The sequence below is a fragment of the Salarias fasciatus genome, chromosome 15, assembly GCF_902148845.1.
Source record: "Salarias fasciatus chromosome 15, fSalaFa1.1, whole genome shotgun sequence".
In the NCBI taxonomy this organism is placed as follows: Eukaryota; Metazoa; Chordata; class Actinopteri; order Blenniiformes; family Blenniidae; genus Salarias; species Salarias fasciatus.
The window spans coordinates 29,873,639-29,893,977 of record NC_043759.1 but is presented as its reverse complement, the minus strand read 5'-3'; the positions used below and the strand labels follow the sequence as shown (position 1 = coordinate 29,893,977).

Here is a 20,339-nt window from a genome sequence, read left to right as displayed (position 1 = left end):
CAGCGTTCTTCTCTCTTTCTTAACTTTGACGCTGCAGCCATGAAAATGTCCTGGTTGTTCGGCGCCCGTCGATCCGCTCGTTGCATTAAATGCAGTTCTTCTGAAGCTAAACCGTCTCCATGCCAGTGGAGCCGCAGACGGTAAATACAGTGCAAGAAGCTTTCATGGCGTCACCCATATTCCGCAATACCGTTCTGAGGAAAAAAGAAAAGGAAAATATCAGTGTTGCCTCTCTGTTGTGGCCGTCTGCCTTCAGCAGCTCTGAACCTGGAACCAGAGCTGTGCTCCAGCCGTCTGCAGGTTCTTCTCTCGATTGCCAGCTGGTCTTCTGATGTAACTGTGGAAATCTAACTAAGACTGCAGAGTCTCCACAGCGCCACCTGCAGGGAGTCTCTACAGCGCCACCTGCAGGGAGTCTCTACAGCGCCACCTGCAGGAAGTCTCTACAGCGCCACCTGCAGGGAGACTCTACAGCGCCACCTGGAGTCTCTACAGCGCCACCTGGAGTCTCTACAGCGCCACCTGCAGGGAGTCTCTACAGCGCCACCTGCAGGAAGTCTCTACAGCGCCACCTGCAGGGAGACTCTACAGCGCCACCTGGAGTCTCTACAGCGCCACCTGGAGTCTCTACAGCGCCACCTGGAGTCTCTACAGCGCCACCTGCAGGGAGTCTCTACAGCGCCACCTGCAGGGAGTCTCTACAGCGCCACCTGCAGAGTCTCTACAGCGCCACCTGCAGGGAGTCTCTACAGCGCCACCTGCAGGAAGTCTCTACAGCGCCACCTGCAGGAAGTCTCTACAGCGCCACCTGCAGGGAGTCTCTACAGCGCCACCTGCAGGAAGTCTCTACAGCGCCACCTGCAGGGAGTCTCTACAGCGCCACCTGCAGAGAGTCTCGACAGCGTCACCTGCAGAGTCTCTACAGCGCCACCTGCAGAATCTCTACAGCACCACCTGCAGGGAGTCTCTACAGCGTCACCTGCAGGGAGTCTCTACAGCGCCACCTGCAGAGAGTCTCGACAGCGCCACCTGCAGGGAGTCTCGACAGGGTCACCTGCAGAGTCTCTACAGCGCCACCTGCAGAGAGTCTCGACAGCGCCACCTGCAGAGAGTCTCGACAGGGTCACCTGCAGAGTCTCTACAGCGCCACCTGCAGAGAGTCTCGACAGGGTCACCTGCAGAGTCTCGACAGCGCCACCTGCAGGGAGTCTCTACAGCGTCACCTGCAGAGTCTCTACAGCGCCACCTGCAGGGAATCTCTACAGCGCCACCTGCAGAGAGTCTCGACAGCGTCACCTGCAGAGTCTCTACAGCGCCACCTGCAGAGAGTCTCGACAGCGCCACCTGCAGAGAGTCTCGACAGGGTCACCTGCAGAGTCTCTACAGCGCCACCTGCAGAGAGTCTCGACAGCGCCACCTGCAGGGAGTCTCTACAGCGTCACCTGCAGAGTCTCTACAGCGCCACCTGCAGGGAATCTCTACAGCGCCACCTGCAGAGAGTCTCGACAGCGTCACCTGCAGAGTCTCTACAGCGCCACCTGCAGAGAGTCTCGACAGCGCCACCTGCAGAGAGTCTCGACAGGGTCACCTGCAGAGTCTCTACAGCGCCACCTGCAGAGAGTCTCGACAGCGCCACCTGCAGGGAGTCTCGACAGGGTCACCTGCAGAGTCTCTACAGCGCCACCTGCAGAGAGTCTCGACAGCGCCACCTGCAGAGAGTCTCGACAGGGTCACCTGCAGAGTCTCTACAGCGCCACCTGCAGAGAGTCTCGACAGCGCCACCTGCAGGGAGTCTCTACAGCGTCACCTGCAGAGTCTCTACAGCGCCACCTGCAGGGAATCTCTACAGCGCCACCTGCAGAGAGTCTCGACAGCGTCACCTGCAGAGTCTCTACAGCGCCACCTGCAGAATCTCTACAGCACCACCTGCAGGGAGTCTCTACAGCGTCACCTGCAGGGAGTCTCTACAGCGCCACCTGCAGAGAGTCTCGACAGCGCCACCTGCAGGGAGTCTCTACAGCGCCACCTGCAGGAAGTCTCTACAGCGTCACCTGCAGAGAGTCTCGACAGCGCCACCTGCAGAATCTCTACAGCGCCACCTGCAGGGAGTCTCTACAGCGTCACCTGCAGAGAGTCTCGACAGCGCCACCTGCAGAGAGTCTCTACAGCGCCACCTGCAGAGAGTCTCGACAGCGCCACCTGCAGGAAGTCTCTACAGCGCCACCTGCAGAGAGTCTCGACAGCGCCACCTGCAGAGAGTCTCTACAGCGCCACCTGCAGGGAGTCTCGACAGCGCCACCTGCAGAGTCTCGACAGCGCCACCTGCAGGGAGTCTCTACAGCGCCACCTGCAGGAAGTCTCTAGTCTCTACAGCGTCACCTGCAGAGAGTCTCGACAGCGCCACCTGCAGAGAGTCTCGACAGCGCCACCTGCAGGAAGTCTCTACAGCGCCACCTGCAGAGAGTCTCGACAGCGCCACCTGCAGAGAGTCTCTACAGCGCCACCTGCAGGGAGTCTCGACAGCGCCACCTGCAGAGTCTCGACAGCGCCACCTGCAGGAAGTCTCTACAGCACCACCTGCAGAGAGTCTCGACAGCGCCACTGCAGAGAGTCTCTACAGCGCCACCTGCAGAGAGTCTCTACAGCGCCACCTGCAGAGAGTCTCGACAGCGCCACCTGCAGAATCTCTGCAGCATCACCTGCAGGGAGTCTCTACAGCGCCACCTGCAGGGAGTCTCTACAACGCCACCTGCAGGAAGTCTCTACAGCGTCACCTGCAGAGAGTCTCGACAGCGCCACCTGCAGGAAGTCTCTACAGCGTCACCTGCAGAGAGTCTCGACAGCGCCACCTGCAGGAAGTCTCTACAGCGCCACCTGCAGAGAGTCTCGACAGCGCCACCTGCAGAGAGTCTCTACAGCGCCACCTGCAGGGAGTCTCGACAGCGCCACCTGCAGGAAGTCTCTACAGCGCCACCTGCAGAGAGTCTCGACAGCGCCACCTGCAGAATCTCTACAGCATCACCTGCAGGGAGTCTCTACAGCGTCACCTGCAGGGAGTCTCTACAGCGCCACCTGCAGGAAGTCTCTACAGCGCCACCTGCAGAGAGTCTCGACAGCGCCACCTGCAGGGAGTCTCTACAGCGTCACCTGCAGAGAGTCTCGACAGCGCCACCTGCAGAATCTCTACAGCGCCACCTGCAGGGAGTCTCTACAGCGTCACCTGCAGGGAGTCTCTACAGCGTCACCTGCAGAGAGTCTCTACAGCGCCACCTGCAGAGAGTCTCGACAGCGCCACCTGCAGAGAGTCTCTACAGCGCCACCTGCAGGGAGTCTCGACAGCGCCACCTGCAGGGAGTCTCTACAGCATCACCTGCAGATCTCTACAGCGCCACCTGCAGATCTCTACAGCGCCACCTGCAGGGAGTCTCTACAGCGCCACCTGCAGGGAGTCTCTACAGCGCCACCTGCAGGGAGTCTCCACCACTGTGACTACAGTGAGCGGCACCAACAGAGGGATGATTTCCTCTTGCCAGAGGTTACCTCCCTTCTGCTGGAGGATTAGTTCCTCCAGTGTTCAGCCGGTCGCTCTGACACTGGAAGGCCTTTGAGAAGCTGATCAGGAGCCGAGTTGTTTGGAGAAATGAGCAGGTCAGAGTCTGCATGCAGTCAGTCATGTCTCCAGCCTGACTTTCTGGAGTGATTTTAAACTGAGCTCTGGTTGATTTGATCTCATCTCTGTCAGAATGTTCTCCAACACCACCATGGATCTGCTCTTTCCTGGTCCAGCTGTCTGTCTCTGGTTGTGCTGCAGCTCTCTGAGGGTTTTCATTGTTTTATTTTATCCTGTTAGTGATCGAGGTCTGCTCATGTTTCAGCTGTTACTAATTTAGTTTCTTGCTGTTTATTTAGCAGTTAAATCTAAATATTTGATTCATATTATTATTTCATAATAATTCATCGATCAGTTTTCTATTGGCTGTACTTTTTTAATTTTTTTGTATCAGAGTAGTATATTCACTTTATCTTTCTCTTTTATCAGTTCAGTGAGTAAATAAATCATCTCTGTAAGTTTGTCTCACTCTCTGAGACAAAACCCAAAGGAATGATTTAAAATCCAAAACCCACAAATATTCAAAATAATATCAAATCAGCCAATAATCGCAGCAAATTCCTGAATCTGTAGTAATTAAAGCCGCAAGCAGCAATTAGTCGGGACCGAGCCTCCCTGCCGGCCCGCGACTGAGACGTCCACCCACTAACATGCGAGTTGTTAGCATCTCCCATCCACTAACATGTAGCTGTTAGCATCTATCTAGGGCTGTCAAATGATTGGAATTTTTAATCAGATTAATCACAGCTTACAAATTAATTAATCATGATTGATCACAAATAATCGCAATTTCCAAGTATGTCTGAAATATACTCTTTTTTCCAGTAATGCATTAACAAGAAAACGACAGGACATGATTATATATATTTAACATGTGATGTGTTTTTTTATATAATGTCTGTGTGTGTAGTGTATTTGTACGTGCTCTGCGTGTCACCGCACCGCTCTGCACGCTGCACGCCGCGCCGCACTGCACGTCGCCGCGCCGCTTGTCATGATGCGCATGTGTTAAACTGCGTTAAAAATTTCAATGAGATTGATTACATGAATTAATTAACCCCATTAACGCGTTATTTTTGAAGGCCCTACATCTGTCATCTACTAACATGGAGTTGTTAGCATCTCTCATCCACTAATATGGAGCTGTTAGCATCTCTCATCCACTAACATGAAGTAGTTAGCATCTCTCATCCACTAACATGTAGCTGTTAACATCTCCCACCCACTAACATGGAGCTGTTAGCATCTCCCATCCACTAATATGGAGCTGTTAGCATCTCCCATCCACTAACATGGAGCTGTTAGCATCTCTCATCCACTAACATGGAGTTGTTAGCATCTCCCATCCACTAACATGTAGCTGTTAGCATCTCCCATCCACTAATATGGAGCTGTTAGCATCTCTCATCCACTAACATGTAGCTGTTAGCATGTCCCATCCACTAACATGGAGCTGTTAGCATCTCCCATCCACTAACATGTAGCTGTTAGCATGTCCCATCCACTAACATGGAGCTGTTAGCATCTCTCATCCACTAACATGGAGTTGTTAGCATCTCTCATCCACGAACATGGAGCTGTTAGCATCTCTCATCCACTAACATGGAGCTGTTAGCATCTCCCATCCACTAATATGGAGCTGTTAGCATCTCTCATCCACTAACATGTAGCTGTTAGCATGTCCCATCCACTAACATGGAGCTGTTAGCATCTCCCATCCACTAACGTGTAGCTGTTAGCATGTCCCATCCACTAACATGGAGCTGTTAGCATCTCTCATCCACTAACATGGAGCTGTTAGCATCTCCCATCCACTAATATGGAGCTGTTAGCATCTCTCATCCACTAACATGTAGCTGTTAGCATGTCCCATCCACTAACATGGAGCTGTTAGCATCTCCCATCCACTAACATGTAGCTGTTAGCATGTCCCATCCACTAACATGGAGCTGTTAGCATCTCTCATCCACTAACATGGAGTTGTTAGCATCTCTCATCCACGAACATGGAGCTGTTAGCATCTCTCATCCACTAACATGGAGTTGTTAGCATCTCCCATCCACTAACATGTAACTGTTAGCATCTCCCATCCACTAATATGGAGCTGTTAGCATCTCTCATCCACTAACATGTAGCTGTTAGCATGTCCCATCCACTAACATGGAGCTGTTAGCATCTCCCATCCACTAATATGGAGCTGTTAGCATGTCCCATCCACTAACATGGAGCTGTTAGCATCTCCCATCCACTAATATGGAGCTGTTAGCATCTCTCATCCACTAACATGTAGCTGTTAGCATGTCCCATCCACTAACATGGAGCTGTTAGCATCTCCCATCCACTGACATGTAGCTTTTAGCATGTCCCATCCACTTACATGGAGCTGTTAGCATCTCTCATCCACTAACATGGAGTTGTTAGCATCTCTCATCCACGAACATGGAGCTGTTAGCATCTCCCATCCACTAATATGGAGCTGTTAGCATCTCTCATCCACTAACATGTAGCTGTTAGCATGTCCCATCCACTAACATGGAGCTGTTAGCATCTCCCATCCACTAACATGTAGCTGTTAGCATGTCCCATCCACTAACATGGGGCTGTTAGCATCTCTCATCCACTAACATGGAGCTGTTAGCATGTCCCATCCACTAATATGGAGCTGTTAGCATCTCTCATTCACTAACATGGAGCTGTTAGCATCTCTCATCCACTAACATGGAGTTGTTAGCATCTCTCATCCACTAACATGGGGCTGTTAGCATCTCTCATCCACTAACATGGAGCTGTTCGCATGTCCCATCCACTAATATGGAGCTGTTAGCATCTCTCATTCACTAACATGGAGCTGTTAGCATCTCTCATCCACTAACATGGAGTTGTTAGCATCTCTCATCCACTAACATGGAGTTGTTAGCATCTCTCATCCACGAACATGGAGCTGTTAGCATGTCCCATCCACTAACATGGAGCTGTTAGCATCTCCCATCCACTAATATGGAGCTGTTAGCATATCTCATCCACTAACATGTAGCTGTTAGCATGTCCCATCCACTAACATGGAGCTGTTAGCATCTCTCATCCACTAACATGTAGCTGTTAGCATGTCCCATCCACTAACATGGAGCTGTTAGCATCTCTCATCCACTAACATGGAGCTGTTAGCATGTCCCATCCACTAACATGGTGCTGTTCGCATCTCCCATCCACTAACATGTAGCTGTTAGCATGTCCCATCCACTAACATGGAGCTGTTAGCATCTCTCATCCACTAACATGGAGTTGTTAGCATCGCTCATCCACTAACATGGAGCTGTTAGCTTCTCCCATCTGCTTTTGACAGTCACTGAATGAAGGCACTGAGTGTCAGAGTGTGACTGACAGCTGCTGTCAGCTGTGTAACTGCACTGTATGCCCATATATTAGACCCTCCAGAAAAACGTGATTATGTGATCGCATGAATTCACGCATAAATCACCCTTTTGCCGCTAATTATGCAGGGGCCACATATTTTCCAAAAGGGTGCATAATTCCTGCAATAATCTCACATTTACCGCGAAAATTGTCTGCTTAATCCTCACTCCTCAACCTTGATCCTCAATCTGAAATTACGTGCCTCCTAAAAACAAGTGTTCAGGAATGTAAAGTCACTTGGAAATGGGACAACCCTTAAAGACAGGTACGTCCTTGGACCACAGGGGGCAGCACTGCGCAAGAGGGTAGAAGAAAGCCAGAAGTGGAAGAGCAGCAGTAATAATTTCGGTCAATGATCCATAACAACGCCCTTTATAACTGTAAGTACTGCGCCCTGCATTAGAAATGTTGAACATTTTGCTGTGTGACCTTGTTAATAAATGCATTCAAATGAATTTTCTTGATTTCTTTCTAATAGCCTTTGTAAATATTATCTGTGATAGAAACTTAATACAATTACTCCCAAAGTAATATACAAAATTTTTTATTTATAAAATAATAGCAAAACAAGCATTCTGGATTATTTTTAACTCCAAGGTAGGTCTGGTAGAATCGCAAAATTAAGGGAGAAAACGCCCCTTCGTCTCGCTCCTTTCCTCAACTTGTTTAGGAATGGGACAACACTTAACTTCACGGGAGCGCGCTTTTTGAGGAATGAGGAGTAAGATGGAGGATTAAGCAGAGGATTGGGATTCGCCCACGGTCTCGCTTGAAGTGCTGTGACGTTCAATGAACGAGTCGTTCGTTTGAACGCGTTCTTTTAAGCGAATGATGAGAGCCGGTTCGCAGCTGTCTGAGAACGTTCCTTTGTGCAAATAGTCCACGTTTCCTTCACCTGTCTCCTGAGTGTCTCCTGAGTGTCTCCTGAGTGTCTCCTGGGTGTCTCCTGGGTGTCTCCTGGGTGTCTCCTGAGTGTCTCCTGGGTGTCTCCTGAGTGTCTCCTGGGTGTCTCCTGAGTGTCTCCTGGGTGTCTCCTGGGTGTCTCCTGGGTGTCTCCTGAGTGTCTCCTGGGTGTCTCCTGAGTCCAGCTGTCTCCGCTGCCTTCATGTGAATGACGGAGTTTCAGTTTTCCGCAGCTCGCTCCAGTCACCTGAACGCAGCAGCTAGCTAGCGGAGGAGGAGTGTCCAGAACCCAGAGAGGAGCCGGGGTTCTGGAAGAACTGGTTTCTTTATTAACTGGCGACTGGGTTTGTTTCACGTCCCTTGTTGCTGATAGATGTTAAAAACCAGACAAAAAGCCGTGTCCGACCTTTTATGAGTCTGATATCAAAACTGGCAAAACTGAACAAAAAATATGAAGTTTGATAGGAAAATTAGTTGTCTTTCAGTTGGTGAGGCTTTCAGAGCAGTCAGACTTTTAGTTTGGACCGTAGAGGCCTCAGCTTGTGAGAAGCGCGAGATTTTTCCCCATCCGGCTCCATTATAACTGAGAGCAAAAAAAATGCAGAGCGCACACCTTTTCATACCTGTGAAAACGTACATATATCATGAAATCTTCCCCTTTTATGTCACATCATCTTGTTCGGGAGAACCTGGTGATGCTTCCCGTGTGCTCGGTTTGTTGATAGGAGTCACGGTTTAGCTGCAGTCGCCACTTGTTCGAGGTGCTGAAAAAAGGCGACTTTTTTCTTTTTTTCCCCATTATAACGGACGAGGGCCGGAGCAAGGCAGGATTTCAGACTTCCAACTTTGAGGACTAATAAAATCCACACCGTTAGACTTTTGACAAAATTGTTCACAACTTTTGTAGAGAAATGACTCCGCTATCACGTCACGTGACTCTTATGTCTGTACGACAAACGGTCTCGGAGGAGATCATTTTTTCGTGAGGAGTGATTTTGAGCAAAATTTTACTTTGAAAGGGAAATAGCGGACTTCCTGTTGGATTTAGGTCAGGGGTGTGAGTGCGTGAAATGTAGATCTTGATGAGACGAATGCGTCAACGTTGGTTTGATCTCTCTACGACATTCCTGCAGGCCGTGGCGCCAATTTTACTGTTTCTAGGTGGAGCTAGAGAGCAGATGGGGTCAATTTTTCCATTTTATCAAATGTTTCGCCGGTCATGATGTGCGTGCCAAATTTGGTGAGTTTTCATGCATGTTTAGGGGGTCAAAATTGCGTTTTAATATGTGGTCAGTATAATGAGAAGAAGAACGAGAAACGGATGAAGAACGGAGAATAGAGACCTTGCCCTCCAAGGCCACCATGCCCGGAGGGCAAGGTCCCTAATTATGGCCTTACTCCAGGAAGGACGGACTGACCCCGGGGTCACGGGGTCACGTTGAGGTTTTTTAGTGTCCAGTTAAATGAATTCAGAAGGGTTTAAGGAAAGTCTTGGTGAACTGTCCCTTCCTGGTGTCTTCTTATCTTCAATGTCTTGAGAGCAGAGACTGAATCTGTTGCTGTGACCCCCTCACCTCTGATAACCTCCTTTCCTGTGTCCAGACTGGTACATGTGGTTAGCGTCTCTTCAGGCAGGAACCCAGAAGGTCTTTATTCCAGGTTTGATTGGTTGTGTTCAGTTCCAGTGGTTCTCTCTGCTCTGCTGTCTGAAGCAGAACCTGGTGATGATCTCTGCTTCCTCAATCTCTTCTTATCATCCGGAGTCTTTCATGTTGATATATTAAATAAATCCCCTGCAGCCTGCTGTGGGGAGCAGAGTGTGACGTTTACTGCTCGTCTGACGACCCAGTGTGTGGTCTGTGGTTCAGCGCAGAGCGGCGACTGTCCGTCAATACTGTCACGTCAGGTTCATCTGTGTGTGTGTGTGTGTGTGTGTGTGTGTGTGTGTGTGTGTGTGTGTGTGTGTGTGTGTGTGTGTGTGTGTGTGTGTGTGTGTGTGTGTGTGTGTGTGTGTGTGTGTGTGTGTGTGTGTGTGTGTGTGTGTGTGTGTGACCCTGTTCTATCGGCCTGGCCCTGTTATTGACCCTCCTCAGATGCAGGCCTGTGGTCCAGAACGTTCTGCAGTCCTGGGGTTGGTCGGTGTGGCTGCAGGTTTCATGTCCCTCATTATGTAGCTTTGTTAATAGAGTTAATGATGCCCCCCCCCCCCCCCCCCCAGCCTGGTCCTGGTCCACAGTGTGGAACTGCAGGGTGGCGGTCTGGGTCTGGGCCTGGGTCCTGGACCTGGTGGCTACGGCGCCCCTCCCCTCAGGTTGACAGGACGGCCAGGGCTCCAGCTCACAACCTTCCCGTTGGTCTTTTCGTTTTTCAGAGAGTGGCCGTCGCTGTTTTTCCTGGAAAATGGTGTGTTATGGTGTTCCAGCTGGTGTGTGTGTGTAGGGTGTGTGTGGCTGGTTGTGTGCTGTGTGGTGCTCAGTGACGTCACGTACTTCTGCCCTCTTAGAGGACGCCCCCCCCACCAGGAGCCCCCCAGGGCCCCCCAGGGCATCATGGGACGGTTTGGGGCTGGTATGGGCTGTTCTGTTGTGGAGGTTCCTGAGGCTGATACCCCCCTTGTGTCGTGGGGGGTCAGGGGTCAGGGGTCAGGGGTCAGTTAACTCAGTCTCAGCCTGTATTGCAGGAAAAGTGTTCTAGCAGTAAAATTTGGTTTGATTTGATGGATTAACTCCAGTAATGCAGCGGATCTCTGTGACCTGAATCCATTTCGGTTTTCACTGCAGTTTGAGTTTGGAAACAGATTTATCTGATCTGTGAATAAAAACGTGTTCTATGGTTTTGGAAAGTTGTGGGAGTAAAGCCACAGGCCTTGGTGATTGACCTGGTGTCTGTTTCCAGATTGACATATTGAGATGACTTTTGCGGTGTTCACTTCTCTTTGTTTTCTTTATCATTATATTTAGTCGTTTTTTTCTCCCGCTCCAGAAACCTTGCCTCTTTTAAGGCGCAGTATAGGACACGGTCAAGAGCCTGTGCAGGTCTACTCAATGCCATCCTGAGCACCATTCTCAACTGCAAGTAATTGTTACCATCAATACCATTCTGTCTAATGAAGATATCTAAATTACATATAGTTAAAGGTAAGCAACTGTTAATTTATAAAGAGAGAGTCTTGCTGGGTGATGGTGATGTAATGGAGTGGTGATGGCAATATGCATCTCTACGCCAATGCAACGTCTTACTGAGTAAGTATACTTCAATAAAGAAGAAAAATCTAATAATTATAATGATAATAATATTATTAATAATAATGGTAGTCATGGTATTGATAACAGTAATAGATATGTTTGTGTATTTATATGTTCATGTATGTAAGTATGTATACATATATATATATAGCAGGAGCAACTCTGTAAAGCAAAGAAAAAAGGACTGGAACTGGATGTATACAAACGTAACATGAAATATGAAAAGGATGGGGCTTACAAGTTTACACTTCTTCCCATTCCTTTTGAATATATTTTTATATGTATGTCAATTGTGGAACAGAATGGTTGTACCAATACGGAAGCATGTATTCAATAAACTTCATTCATTCATTCATTGACAGGACACGTTATAGGCAGCACGATTTTAAAATTTCCTGAAACAACTCCGATGTGACCAACTCCATGAGGTCTGCTCAGAAATGTACTTCTTATGTTAGCTGTTTTTTGTTTTTTTTTTACAATCATCACCCGGCCTGCTCTCAGGACAGCTCTGTGCTCTCATTCATTCATTCATTCTCAGTTATTCTCTCTCAAGGCCTGATGTCTGCTTCTAAACTCTCTTCACTAAACACTTGTTCTGTTGAGAGGTTTAAACAAGTCGTTCTACAGACGTAGATCAATGGTCTCAAATCGGAAAACGTTAAAGTTCTAGGATTCGCTGCCAACGTGAAGATTAAAATGACCTGATCTTCTGGAGGTGTGATCCAGTCCCAGCTTCCTGCTCGGTCAGTGTGAGTGTTGAAATGTTCTCATCTGGATGGTCACCACCAGTGAGGTGGTCCAGCAGGTCCTCCAGCTGGACCACCTCCTGGACGTCCTGCAGGTCGACCTGCTGGACGACCTGCTGGACGTCCTGCTGGACGTCCTGCTGGATGACCTGCTGGACATCCTGCTGGACGACAGGACGACCTGCTGGACGTCCTGCTGGACGTCCTGCTGGAGGACTGGGGTGTCTCCACGGCGGCGGGGAGGTCTCTTCACTGCCCTCCATCATCAGCCTGTCCTCTGTGTGCAGCTTCAAGGGGCTGGTGGTGGACCTGGAGGACGGGAACCTGGTGAAGCTGGCCGAGGACGGGACCGTCTTACGGTACGCCGTCGCTCTCGTCTCGTCCCTCGTCTCGTGTCTTCAGCAGGAAGTCCCACATTCATGTCCTCGTGTCCGTTTCAACAGAGCCACTCACGGAACCCACGACCTGAGCACAGAGGACATCCTGAAGCACTACGGCCCCAAGAGGGAGTGGAAGCACTTCACCAGCCTGAACACCTCCTTCACCAGATCCGGTAGGACCCCCCCCCCCCCCCCCCCCCCCCCCCCACCGCGTCTGTCACCCTCTCACCTTCTGACACTTCTTTACAGCAAAGTACTACTACTACGACAACTACTTCGACCTGCCGGGCGCGCTGCTGTGTGGACGGGTGGTGGACATGCTGCACAAGGTGACCCCCCCGCCCACCCCTCCCCCCCGGCAGACCCGTCTGGGTGCCCTGGAGGAAGACCCTCTGAAACCAGCTCTGTGTGCTTCTGTTTGTGAACAGCGAGGAAATGAGGTGAACTCTGACTTCTGGAAGGACATGCTGGCTGCCATCGACCACAACTACAACACGTCAGCGTTCAGAGGTACGGCGGCCGGACGGGAAGAACACGCCCACACGGTTCTCTGTTTCAGAGGAGAACTTTAATTCTGGTTTGGTCAGTAAGTGGTGCATAACTTAAAGCATCAAGGGGACGTAGTCTGAAACAGGATGCTGTTTGAAGACGTGGTGTTTTCCATAGTTTGCTGGTCACAGTGTGAGGATGTTTGGGTTGAACAGACTGGACTGACGCATTTTACAGTAAACTCATTCATCAACATACATCAGCAAAAACAAACATCAGAGGAGTGCTGTAAATGTTCCAGGCGCTGGAAGAGCACCACTGGATTCTGCTCCAGGCACACCGGGAATGTAGGAAGGGACGGACGTCAGCCTCGTGACCTCCAGGACAAACTGAAGGCCTCTGAAGAACCGACTCAAAACCTAAAACCACACTTTTTCTAAAACCACAATCTCAGATTTGAAACGAGCAAATTAATTTAGGAAAGGTTTCGCCAGGTTTCAGGGTTTTCTCCCGGCGGGAGGGAATCACGTCGAGGCGATCAGGAAGCCGGAGAAGGAGCAGTGGACGTTATCTGCGGCGAAGATGCCGTTGCTGTCCTCGTCCGGGACCTGGACGTAGACCCGGTCCCCCGGCTCCAGCATGAGCACGGCGCTGCCGCTCAGCTGGTCCAGGAAGCCCTTGTTGTACTCGTCGTAGGAGAAGAGCACCGGCTGGTCGTTCCGGTAGAGCGCCACCAGGGCGTTGGCGCCGTTGACGTGCAGGTGGAAGCTGAAGTAGTAGAGGCCGGGTACCTGGCAGGCGAAGACGCCGCTGTGGGGGTCGTAGTGCTGCTCGCCGTTGTACAGCACCTGGCTGAAGGCGATGGGGGCGGCGGCGGGGGGGTAGGCCTGGGTCAGCACGGCGCTGAAGGCCGACATGGGGGCCTTCAGCACCTCATGAGACATCACCACCTCGTGGGACTTGATGGGCATCCCCTTCTCATAGACCACCTCTCCCGGGGGGCCCGGGGGGCCCGGGGGCCCGGCGGGGCCCGGCAGGCCGTCGTGACCTCTGGCTCCGGGGATCCCAGGAGGCCCCTGGGGGCCGGAGACGCCCTTCGATGTCAGGCCGGCGGGGCCCGGGGGGCCGGGGTTACCGGGATGACCTTTGGGTCCGGTGGAGCCTGCAGGACCGGAGGGCCCCTGGGGTCCCGCCGGTCCCGGTCTGCCGTCCTCACCGGCCTTACCCGGGGCTCCTCCAGGTCCCGGGTGTCCTTTTGGTCCCGGGGCACCGTTAGCACCGGGCATGCCTGGAGCTCCAGCATGACCCTGGACACCCTTTGGACCTGGAGCACCGTCATGGCCCTGCGGTCCCGGAGGCCCAACTGGTCCGGGGCTACCCGGCTTACCGGAGAAGCCTTGTGCTCCCTGCTCACCCTTCACTCCTCTCTGACCGGGCGCTCCGGCCATACCGGGGTCGCCTTTGGGTCCGGCTTGACCGGGCTCTCCCTGGAATCCTCGGGCGCCTTGTGGGCCAGGTGGACCGGCGGCACCAGGAGACCCGGGCATCCCGGTGAATCCAGTTGGGCCGGGCTCTCCTTTCTGACCCGTGGTTCCTGGAGTACCGGGGGATCCTCGACCTCCGGGGAGTCCCGGTTCACCTGGTTTACCGACACCGGGCATGCCCGGGGAGCCGGGCTGACCAGCAGAGCCCTGAGGGCCTTTTGGCCCCATAGGGCCCGGGAGACCCGGCGCTCCGCTCTGACCGGGTTTCCCTGGGGACCCGATGCCCGGGGCTCCGGTGTGTCCTTTAGGCCCTTGCGGACCCATCGGACCGGGCTCTCCATCTCGTCCTGGCAGGCCAGACTTGCCGGGCTCTCCGGGGTATCCACTGGGACCGGGTTTACCGATGCCGGGCTTGCCGGGCATACCGGAGGGGCCCATGGGTCCCATTGGGCCGGGCGCTCCCTGAGACCCGGGGACCCCGACGCCCCGGTCTCCCTTCTGTCCCGGAAGACCCGGAATACCAGGATGTCCCTTCAGACCGGGCTCTCCTCTGGGCCCTGCAGACCCGGGGAACCCAGCAGGTCCAGGTTTTCCAGCAGAGCTCAGTCCAGCCGGACCGGGGCCTCCGGGGGAGCCCGGTGATCCTCTGGGTCCCATTGCTCCAGGAGCACCAGGGGCTCCTCGCTCCCCTGGGGGGCCGTGGTTGCCTGGCTTTCCGGGTGCACCCGGGGTTCCAGGCTTACCGGGCTGACTGTAGCCGGGGGCTCCGGGGGTTCCTGGGGGGCCCGGTGGTCCACTGTGTCCGATACCGTCGCTCCCAGGGGGCCCAGGGGGTCCCATTGGGCCTGGCTCACCTGGAAGTCCCGGTGAGCCTGGATGTCCTGAAACAGCTGGAGGACAAAAAAAAACAAACAAACATGTCAGCTGATGTTCCAGATGTTCCAGATGTTCCAGATGATCCAGATGTTCCAGATGTTCCAGACCAGGACTCTGGTTCAGAGGAAGCAGATCTTATTGGTTAAAGGAATACTCCGGAGATTCTGGACCCTCTTTCCCTTCCCCTGACAGTCAGACCAGCTCATGGGCATGGCAGCGCTCTGGAGGATCTACCGGATCACAGCGGATCACAGCGGCTGAGTCTGCTACCGCTGTGATCCGGTAGATCCTCCAGAGCGCTGCCATGCGCTGGTCTGTTTGTCCACTTTCGTCAGTCCGGCTCTGTCTCCTCTTCACCTCCAGCAGTCGAGCTAAGCTAACGACCATGCTAACAGCTGGGAACCAGCCGCTGGACGCGCAGACACAACAAAGGTATTGATGAGCTTGTCTGCCTGTCAGTGGAAGGGAAAGAGGGTCCAGAATCTCCGGAGTATTCCTTTGATACTCTGGTTCGGAGTGAAGCAGATGTTATTGAGCAGTATTTTTGAGGGGAATAATTTGGCGGCCCGCCGGGGGGTTTCCGGCAGTGGCGCCCCCTGCTGACCCCTGCTGTCAGCGGGCCGCGGGGCTCTGGAGCAGCGGGCCTCCGGCTGCTGTGGTGCAGATCGGTCCAGAAGCTTCCGTCTGTGGCGGCCGGAGCTGCGGCCAGTGGCCGGCCCCTCGTCAACACGGGGTTGATGCATTTCCCGTCACACGGCGGGTTTCTGGGCGAGGTTCAGCTGTACGCTCTGGACGGGTGGAGCACGGCGCCGGGCCTCGAGGCCGGATGTTCTGACTGAATGCTGGAGCGAGTTCAGACTCCTCTGGGTGCAACTGAACCGAGGTGAGGTGCTCTCTGGAGGGAGTCCAAGATGACGGTTCCAACGTAGGAACAGCACAGGGACCAACACCTGACCCTGCGCCAGCCTTTGCTGAGGGTTCTTCAGGTTTACCAGGGCCTATGGGACCAGGGCCAGTCAGGACCAGGGCCTGCAGGACCAGGACCAGGGCCTGCAGGACCAGGGACAGTCAGGACCAGGACCAGGGCCTGCAGGACCAGGACCAGTCAGGGGGATAGACTCTAGATGTGCCGGCTTCTTGGTTCAGGCAGGTCTGGGTCAGCAGGTCTGTGTCTTCACCCTGTGGTGGCTGATCAGAATGCTAACGCCTGTCAAGAGGTGAGACTCCTCCGGCTGAGCTCTGGATGTGAGCTGGCGTCCTCCGGAGAGGACAGACTGTCCAGCCCTCCTGGGCCCGGTTCTGCCAGAGCGAGGTGCTGGTACCGTCCCACTCGGGAAGGGGAGGAAGTTGCCGTGCTGGTGGTTTGGCGCTCTGAGGCCGGGGCTGCCGCTCTGAGGCCGGGGCTGCCGCTCTGAGGCCGGGGCTGCCGCTCTGAGGCCGGGGCTGCCGCTCTGAGGCCGGAGCTGCCGCTCTGAGGCCGGGGCTGCCGCTCTGAGGCCGGAGCTGCCGCTCTGAGGCCGGGGCTGCCGCTCTGAGGCCGGAGCTGCCGCTCTGAGGCCGGGGCTGCCGCTCTGAGGCCGGGGCTGCCGCTCTGAGGCCGGGGCTGCCGCTCTGAGGCCGGGGCTGCAGCTCTGAGGCCGGGGCTGCAGCTCTGAGGCCGGAGCTGCCGCTCTGAGGCCGGGGCTGCCGCTCTGAGGCCGGAGCTGCCGCTCTGAGGCCGGGGCTGCCGCTCTGAGGCCGGGGCTGCCGCTCTGAGGCCGGGGCTGCCGCTCTGAGGCCGGGGCTGCCGCTCTGAGGCCGGGGCTGCCGCTCTGAGGCCGGGGCTGCCGCTCTGAGGCCGGAGCTGCCGCTCTGAGGCCGGGGCTGCCGCTCCTCGCCGGCGTTTATGTGGCGACTCTGAGTGAACCACGTCAGAACCCGGTCTCTGCTGGGTCCAGCTGGGTCCAGCCACACAGCACCCAGTCACAGTGATCCTGAAGGGGAGCTTCACTCTGCACCCGTCTTTACTGAAGGGTCAAAGGTCACCTTTCGCCTGGTGACACAGATCAGATCAGCTGAAAGCTGTGCAGGAGCTCCATTTGGGCTTTTTTTAAACTGCCAGTAGTTTTCATGAGCTGTTTCTCGCTGAGTGAGATGTTCTGTGTTTCATAAATCTCAGTAGGAGCTGGTGGACTAACAGGACCCTGCTGAAGCCTAAAGCTGACCCCAGTCCAGCTCCAGGCACCATGTTAGCACCGAGGAAGGAGTTCTGCTCTCTAAGCCTCATAAAAGAAATCTTGCTATCATTTTAGATGAATTTCCAGCTGCTCTCAGCATCTCGAGGTTCTTTTTTTTTTTTTTTTAATTTAAAAAAAGAAAATGGTTGAAAAAGATGACGCTGAGCTCTTCTTCAAAGACCTGGGACCTCCAGTCAGACTTGGCAGGGGGACTCACCATGGCTCTTGACGCTGTAGGTCTTGCCCTTGTGGTAGTACCTCTCGGGGGTTCCCTGGGCGGGGGCCAGGGCCAGGAGGACCAGCAGGAGGCTGCTCAACCTCAGGTCCATCGCTTCCAGCTCAACCTGCGAGAAACACACAGCCCAGTGAGAACAGCCCTGCTCCGGGACCGCCGGGACCGCCCGTCCCCCAGCGTCCCTCCGTCCTCCCTCCCCAGCTCAGACGGCGTACCGGACGGTCGGGGCTCCGGGGAGAAGTGGGCGCTGCCGTATATCCGTGGGTCTGAGCTGAGCTGGAGTCTGAGCCTCAGCTGCTGCCTCCAGACGGCAGCGCCGGCTCTTAAAGGCAGCGGCGGAGGCTCCGCCCACCTCCTCCACTCTGGTAATGAGGGCTGTGACGACCTCAGGAGACCTGCAACCTCAGGTCCCCAGGCCCTCTCTCTCCATGTCTCTCTATGTCTCTCTATGTCTCTCTATGTCTCTCTATCTTTCTCTATCTTCACCTCTTTCTTCCTCTATCTTATTCTCTCTCTATCTCTCCATCCCCCTCTCTCTGTCTTCACCTGTATCTCTCTCTCACCCCCTCTCTCTCTCCCCCTCCCTCTCTCTGTCTCTCTTTCCCTCCCTCTCCCCCTCTGTTTCTCTTTCTTCCCCTCTCTTTCCCTCTCTCTCCCTTCCTCTCCCCGTCCCCTCTCTCTCTCCCTCTCCCCCTCTCTCTCTTCCTCTCTCTCTCCCCTTTCCCCCCTCTCTCTCTCTCTCTACCCCATCTTCCCCCTCTCAGTATTCACCTGTGTCTCTCTCTCTCTCTCTCTCTACCCCATCTCCCCCCTCTCTGTATTCACCTGTCTCTCTCTCTCTCTCTCTCTCTCTCTCTCCCCCCCCCCCCCCCGTCTCTCTGTCTCCCCCCCTCGTCTATAACAGTCTGTATTGTCGGGATGTTTTTCTGGAAAAGTAAAGTCTGAGGCTGGCCTCGTCCTGGGCTGCGGCTCCGGTGAGACCAGACGGCTATTTTCAGTCTGTTTTCTGCTAGAAACTGAAATTATACCACCTTTTAATGGGAGCTGGAAGCTTTTTTGTGTCTTTTCAATGTGTAATTTCTGGCTTTGCAGTAACAGCAGGCTGTGAGGAAGAGAGATATCTGGGCTCCGGGCTGGCAGCAGGGAGCGGGGGCTGCCACCAGGGGGCAGCACAGAGGCTCCGGAGAGCAGCTGCTCAGCTGGAGCTGGGTGATGGAGGTCCAGGTCTGCAGGGTGGAGGGCCAGTTCTGTCCAGGATTCACTCAGCAGACAGGAACGCCGCAGGTGGAGCTTCTCCACAGGCGGAGGTTCCCGGGGGGGGGGGGGGGGGGGGGGGGGGGGGGGCTGTGTTTCAGCTGAAAACACAGAGTCAGACCTGGCAACCCTGCTCACCTCCCTCCACCAGCGGGAGATTCAACTCCACCCTCTCCTGGAGCAGTACTCCACCCTCATGGAGCTCTTTAGCCTGCTCCACCCTCATTATTGAAGCATTAAAGTCTTCAGGAAGTGTCTGGAAGATGTTGAGTCTGAACACGCTACACGCTACATGCTACATGCTAACCTCTGGAGCTCTGCAGAGAGCAGACGTTAGCTCTGATAGCGTTGTTGAAGACAGTGATTCAGGACTTCAGGCGGTCTTCAGCACAGACCCTCTATTTCAGGGACACTTGTTAAAACCCTGGGACTGAGCAGTGTCCCCGAGCGTCCCCAGCAGGCCCGTCCCTCCGGCCCTGGGACTGAGCAGTGTCCCCGAGCGTCCCCAGCAGGCCCGTCCCTCCGGCCCTGGGACTGAGCAGTGTCCCCGAGCGTCCCCAGCAGGCCCGTCCCTCCGGCCCTGGGACTGAGCAGTGTCCCGAGCGTCCCCAGCAGGCCCGTCCCTCCGGCCCTGGGACTGAGCAATGTCCCCGAGCGTCCCCAGCAGGCCCGTCCCTCCGGCACCGTCCGGAGCAGCTCCCTCCTGGTGTGGGCTGGAGGGACTGCTCTCATGAGTCCTGGATGTTTCTGGACCGTCAGCTGAGCCGGTCCTCCTGCTGTAGCCACCACGGCCACTAGAGGGCACTGGGTATCTGGATGTGGCCCCTGTTTTCAGCTTGATGAACTGAGGGAACGTTCACATGTGCTTTCACCGTTTCTTATCATGCAGTCTCTCTCTAACTGCTTGTTTGTTGTTGGCGGCTCAGCCGGTGATGAGGAACGGGGATTTCTGACCTATTTAACGAGGGAGGGCGAGATAAACATGGCTTCAGCCTCGTGGTGTCATGTGGCGTTCGGGGTCGTCCTCCGTCATAACTCTGCCCGTCACTTAGCTGCTGAGTTGTATATCTTTGGTTTCATGAAGCTCTTTCTTCCCTCTGCCCGTATCTTTTCAGCCGCCGCCGCCTTGCCGCCGCCGCCGCCTTTGGTCGGCTCTGTGAATGAAATGACAGAGCAGGGGGGTGGAGCCGCCGTTTAACAGCTTTCTGCCTGCAGATACGGCTCAGCTTCTCACCATGAAAGTGGCTGCGGCCGCAGCGAGGCGTGCCTGCTGCTGTTTGGTTTGGACGTGCACTCTGTTTTCGGTGTGTGTGAATTTAATGCCTCCCTCTCTAAATGTGGCCCTGAATGTAAACACGCCGCTGGGTTCCCATGCCAGCGCCGCACGGCAGAACGCCGTCACGCGGCAGCACAGACGTGTCATTAGGAGGGCCGGCCGGCCGGCGTAGAGCGGTGCTCCACACGCCGTCCTGACGGCGGCGGGT

The 20,339-nt window shown here is 54.3% G+C and overlaps 2 protein-coding genes across 2 annotated transcripts in view; one reads left to right on the top strand and one right to left on the bottom strand.

Moving 5' to 3' along the window:
* Nucleotides 1-20,339, top strand: part of nt5dc1 (5'-nucleotidase domain containing 1) — a 65,752-nt gene that overhangs the window by 3,463 nt on the left and 41,950 nt on the right. Inside the window, exons 3-6 of the mRNA XM_030111040.1 lie at nucleotides 12,209-12,280; nucleotides 12,365-12,474; nucleotides 12,551-12,630; nucleotides 12,730-12,811. Coding sequence (XP_029966900.1) covers nucleotides 12,209-12,280; nucleotides 12,365-12,474; nucleotides 12,551-12,630; nucleotides 12,730-12,811 — 344 coding nt within the window. The remainder of the gene's footprint in view (nucleotides 1-12,208; nucleotides 12,281-12,364; nucleotides 12,475-12,550; nucleotides 12,631-12,729; nucleotides 12,812-20,339) is intronic.
* col10a1b (collagen, type X, alpha 1b) lies at nucleotides 12,856-17,899 on the bottom strand. Its single transcript, XM_030111038.1, has 3 exons — nucleotides 17,817-17,899; nucleotides 17,584-17,710; nucleotides 12,856-15,164 (listed from the first exon to the last, which is right to left on the bottom strand). The coding sequence occupies exons 2-3, from the start codon at nucleotides 17,693-17,695 to the stop codon at nucleotides 13,315-13,317; spliced, it is 1,962 nt and encodes a 653-aa protein (XP_029966898.1). The 5' UTR covers nucleotides 17,696-17,710; nucleotides 17,817-17,899; the 3' UTR covers nucleotides 12,856-13,314.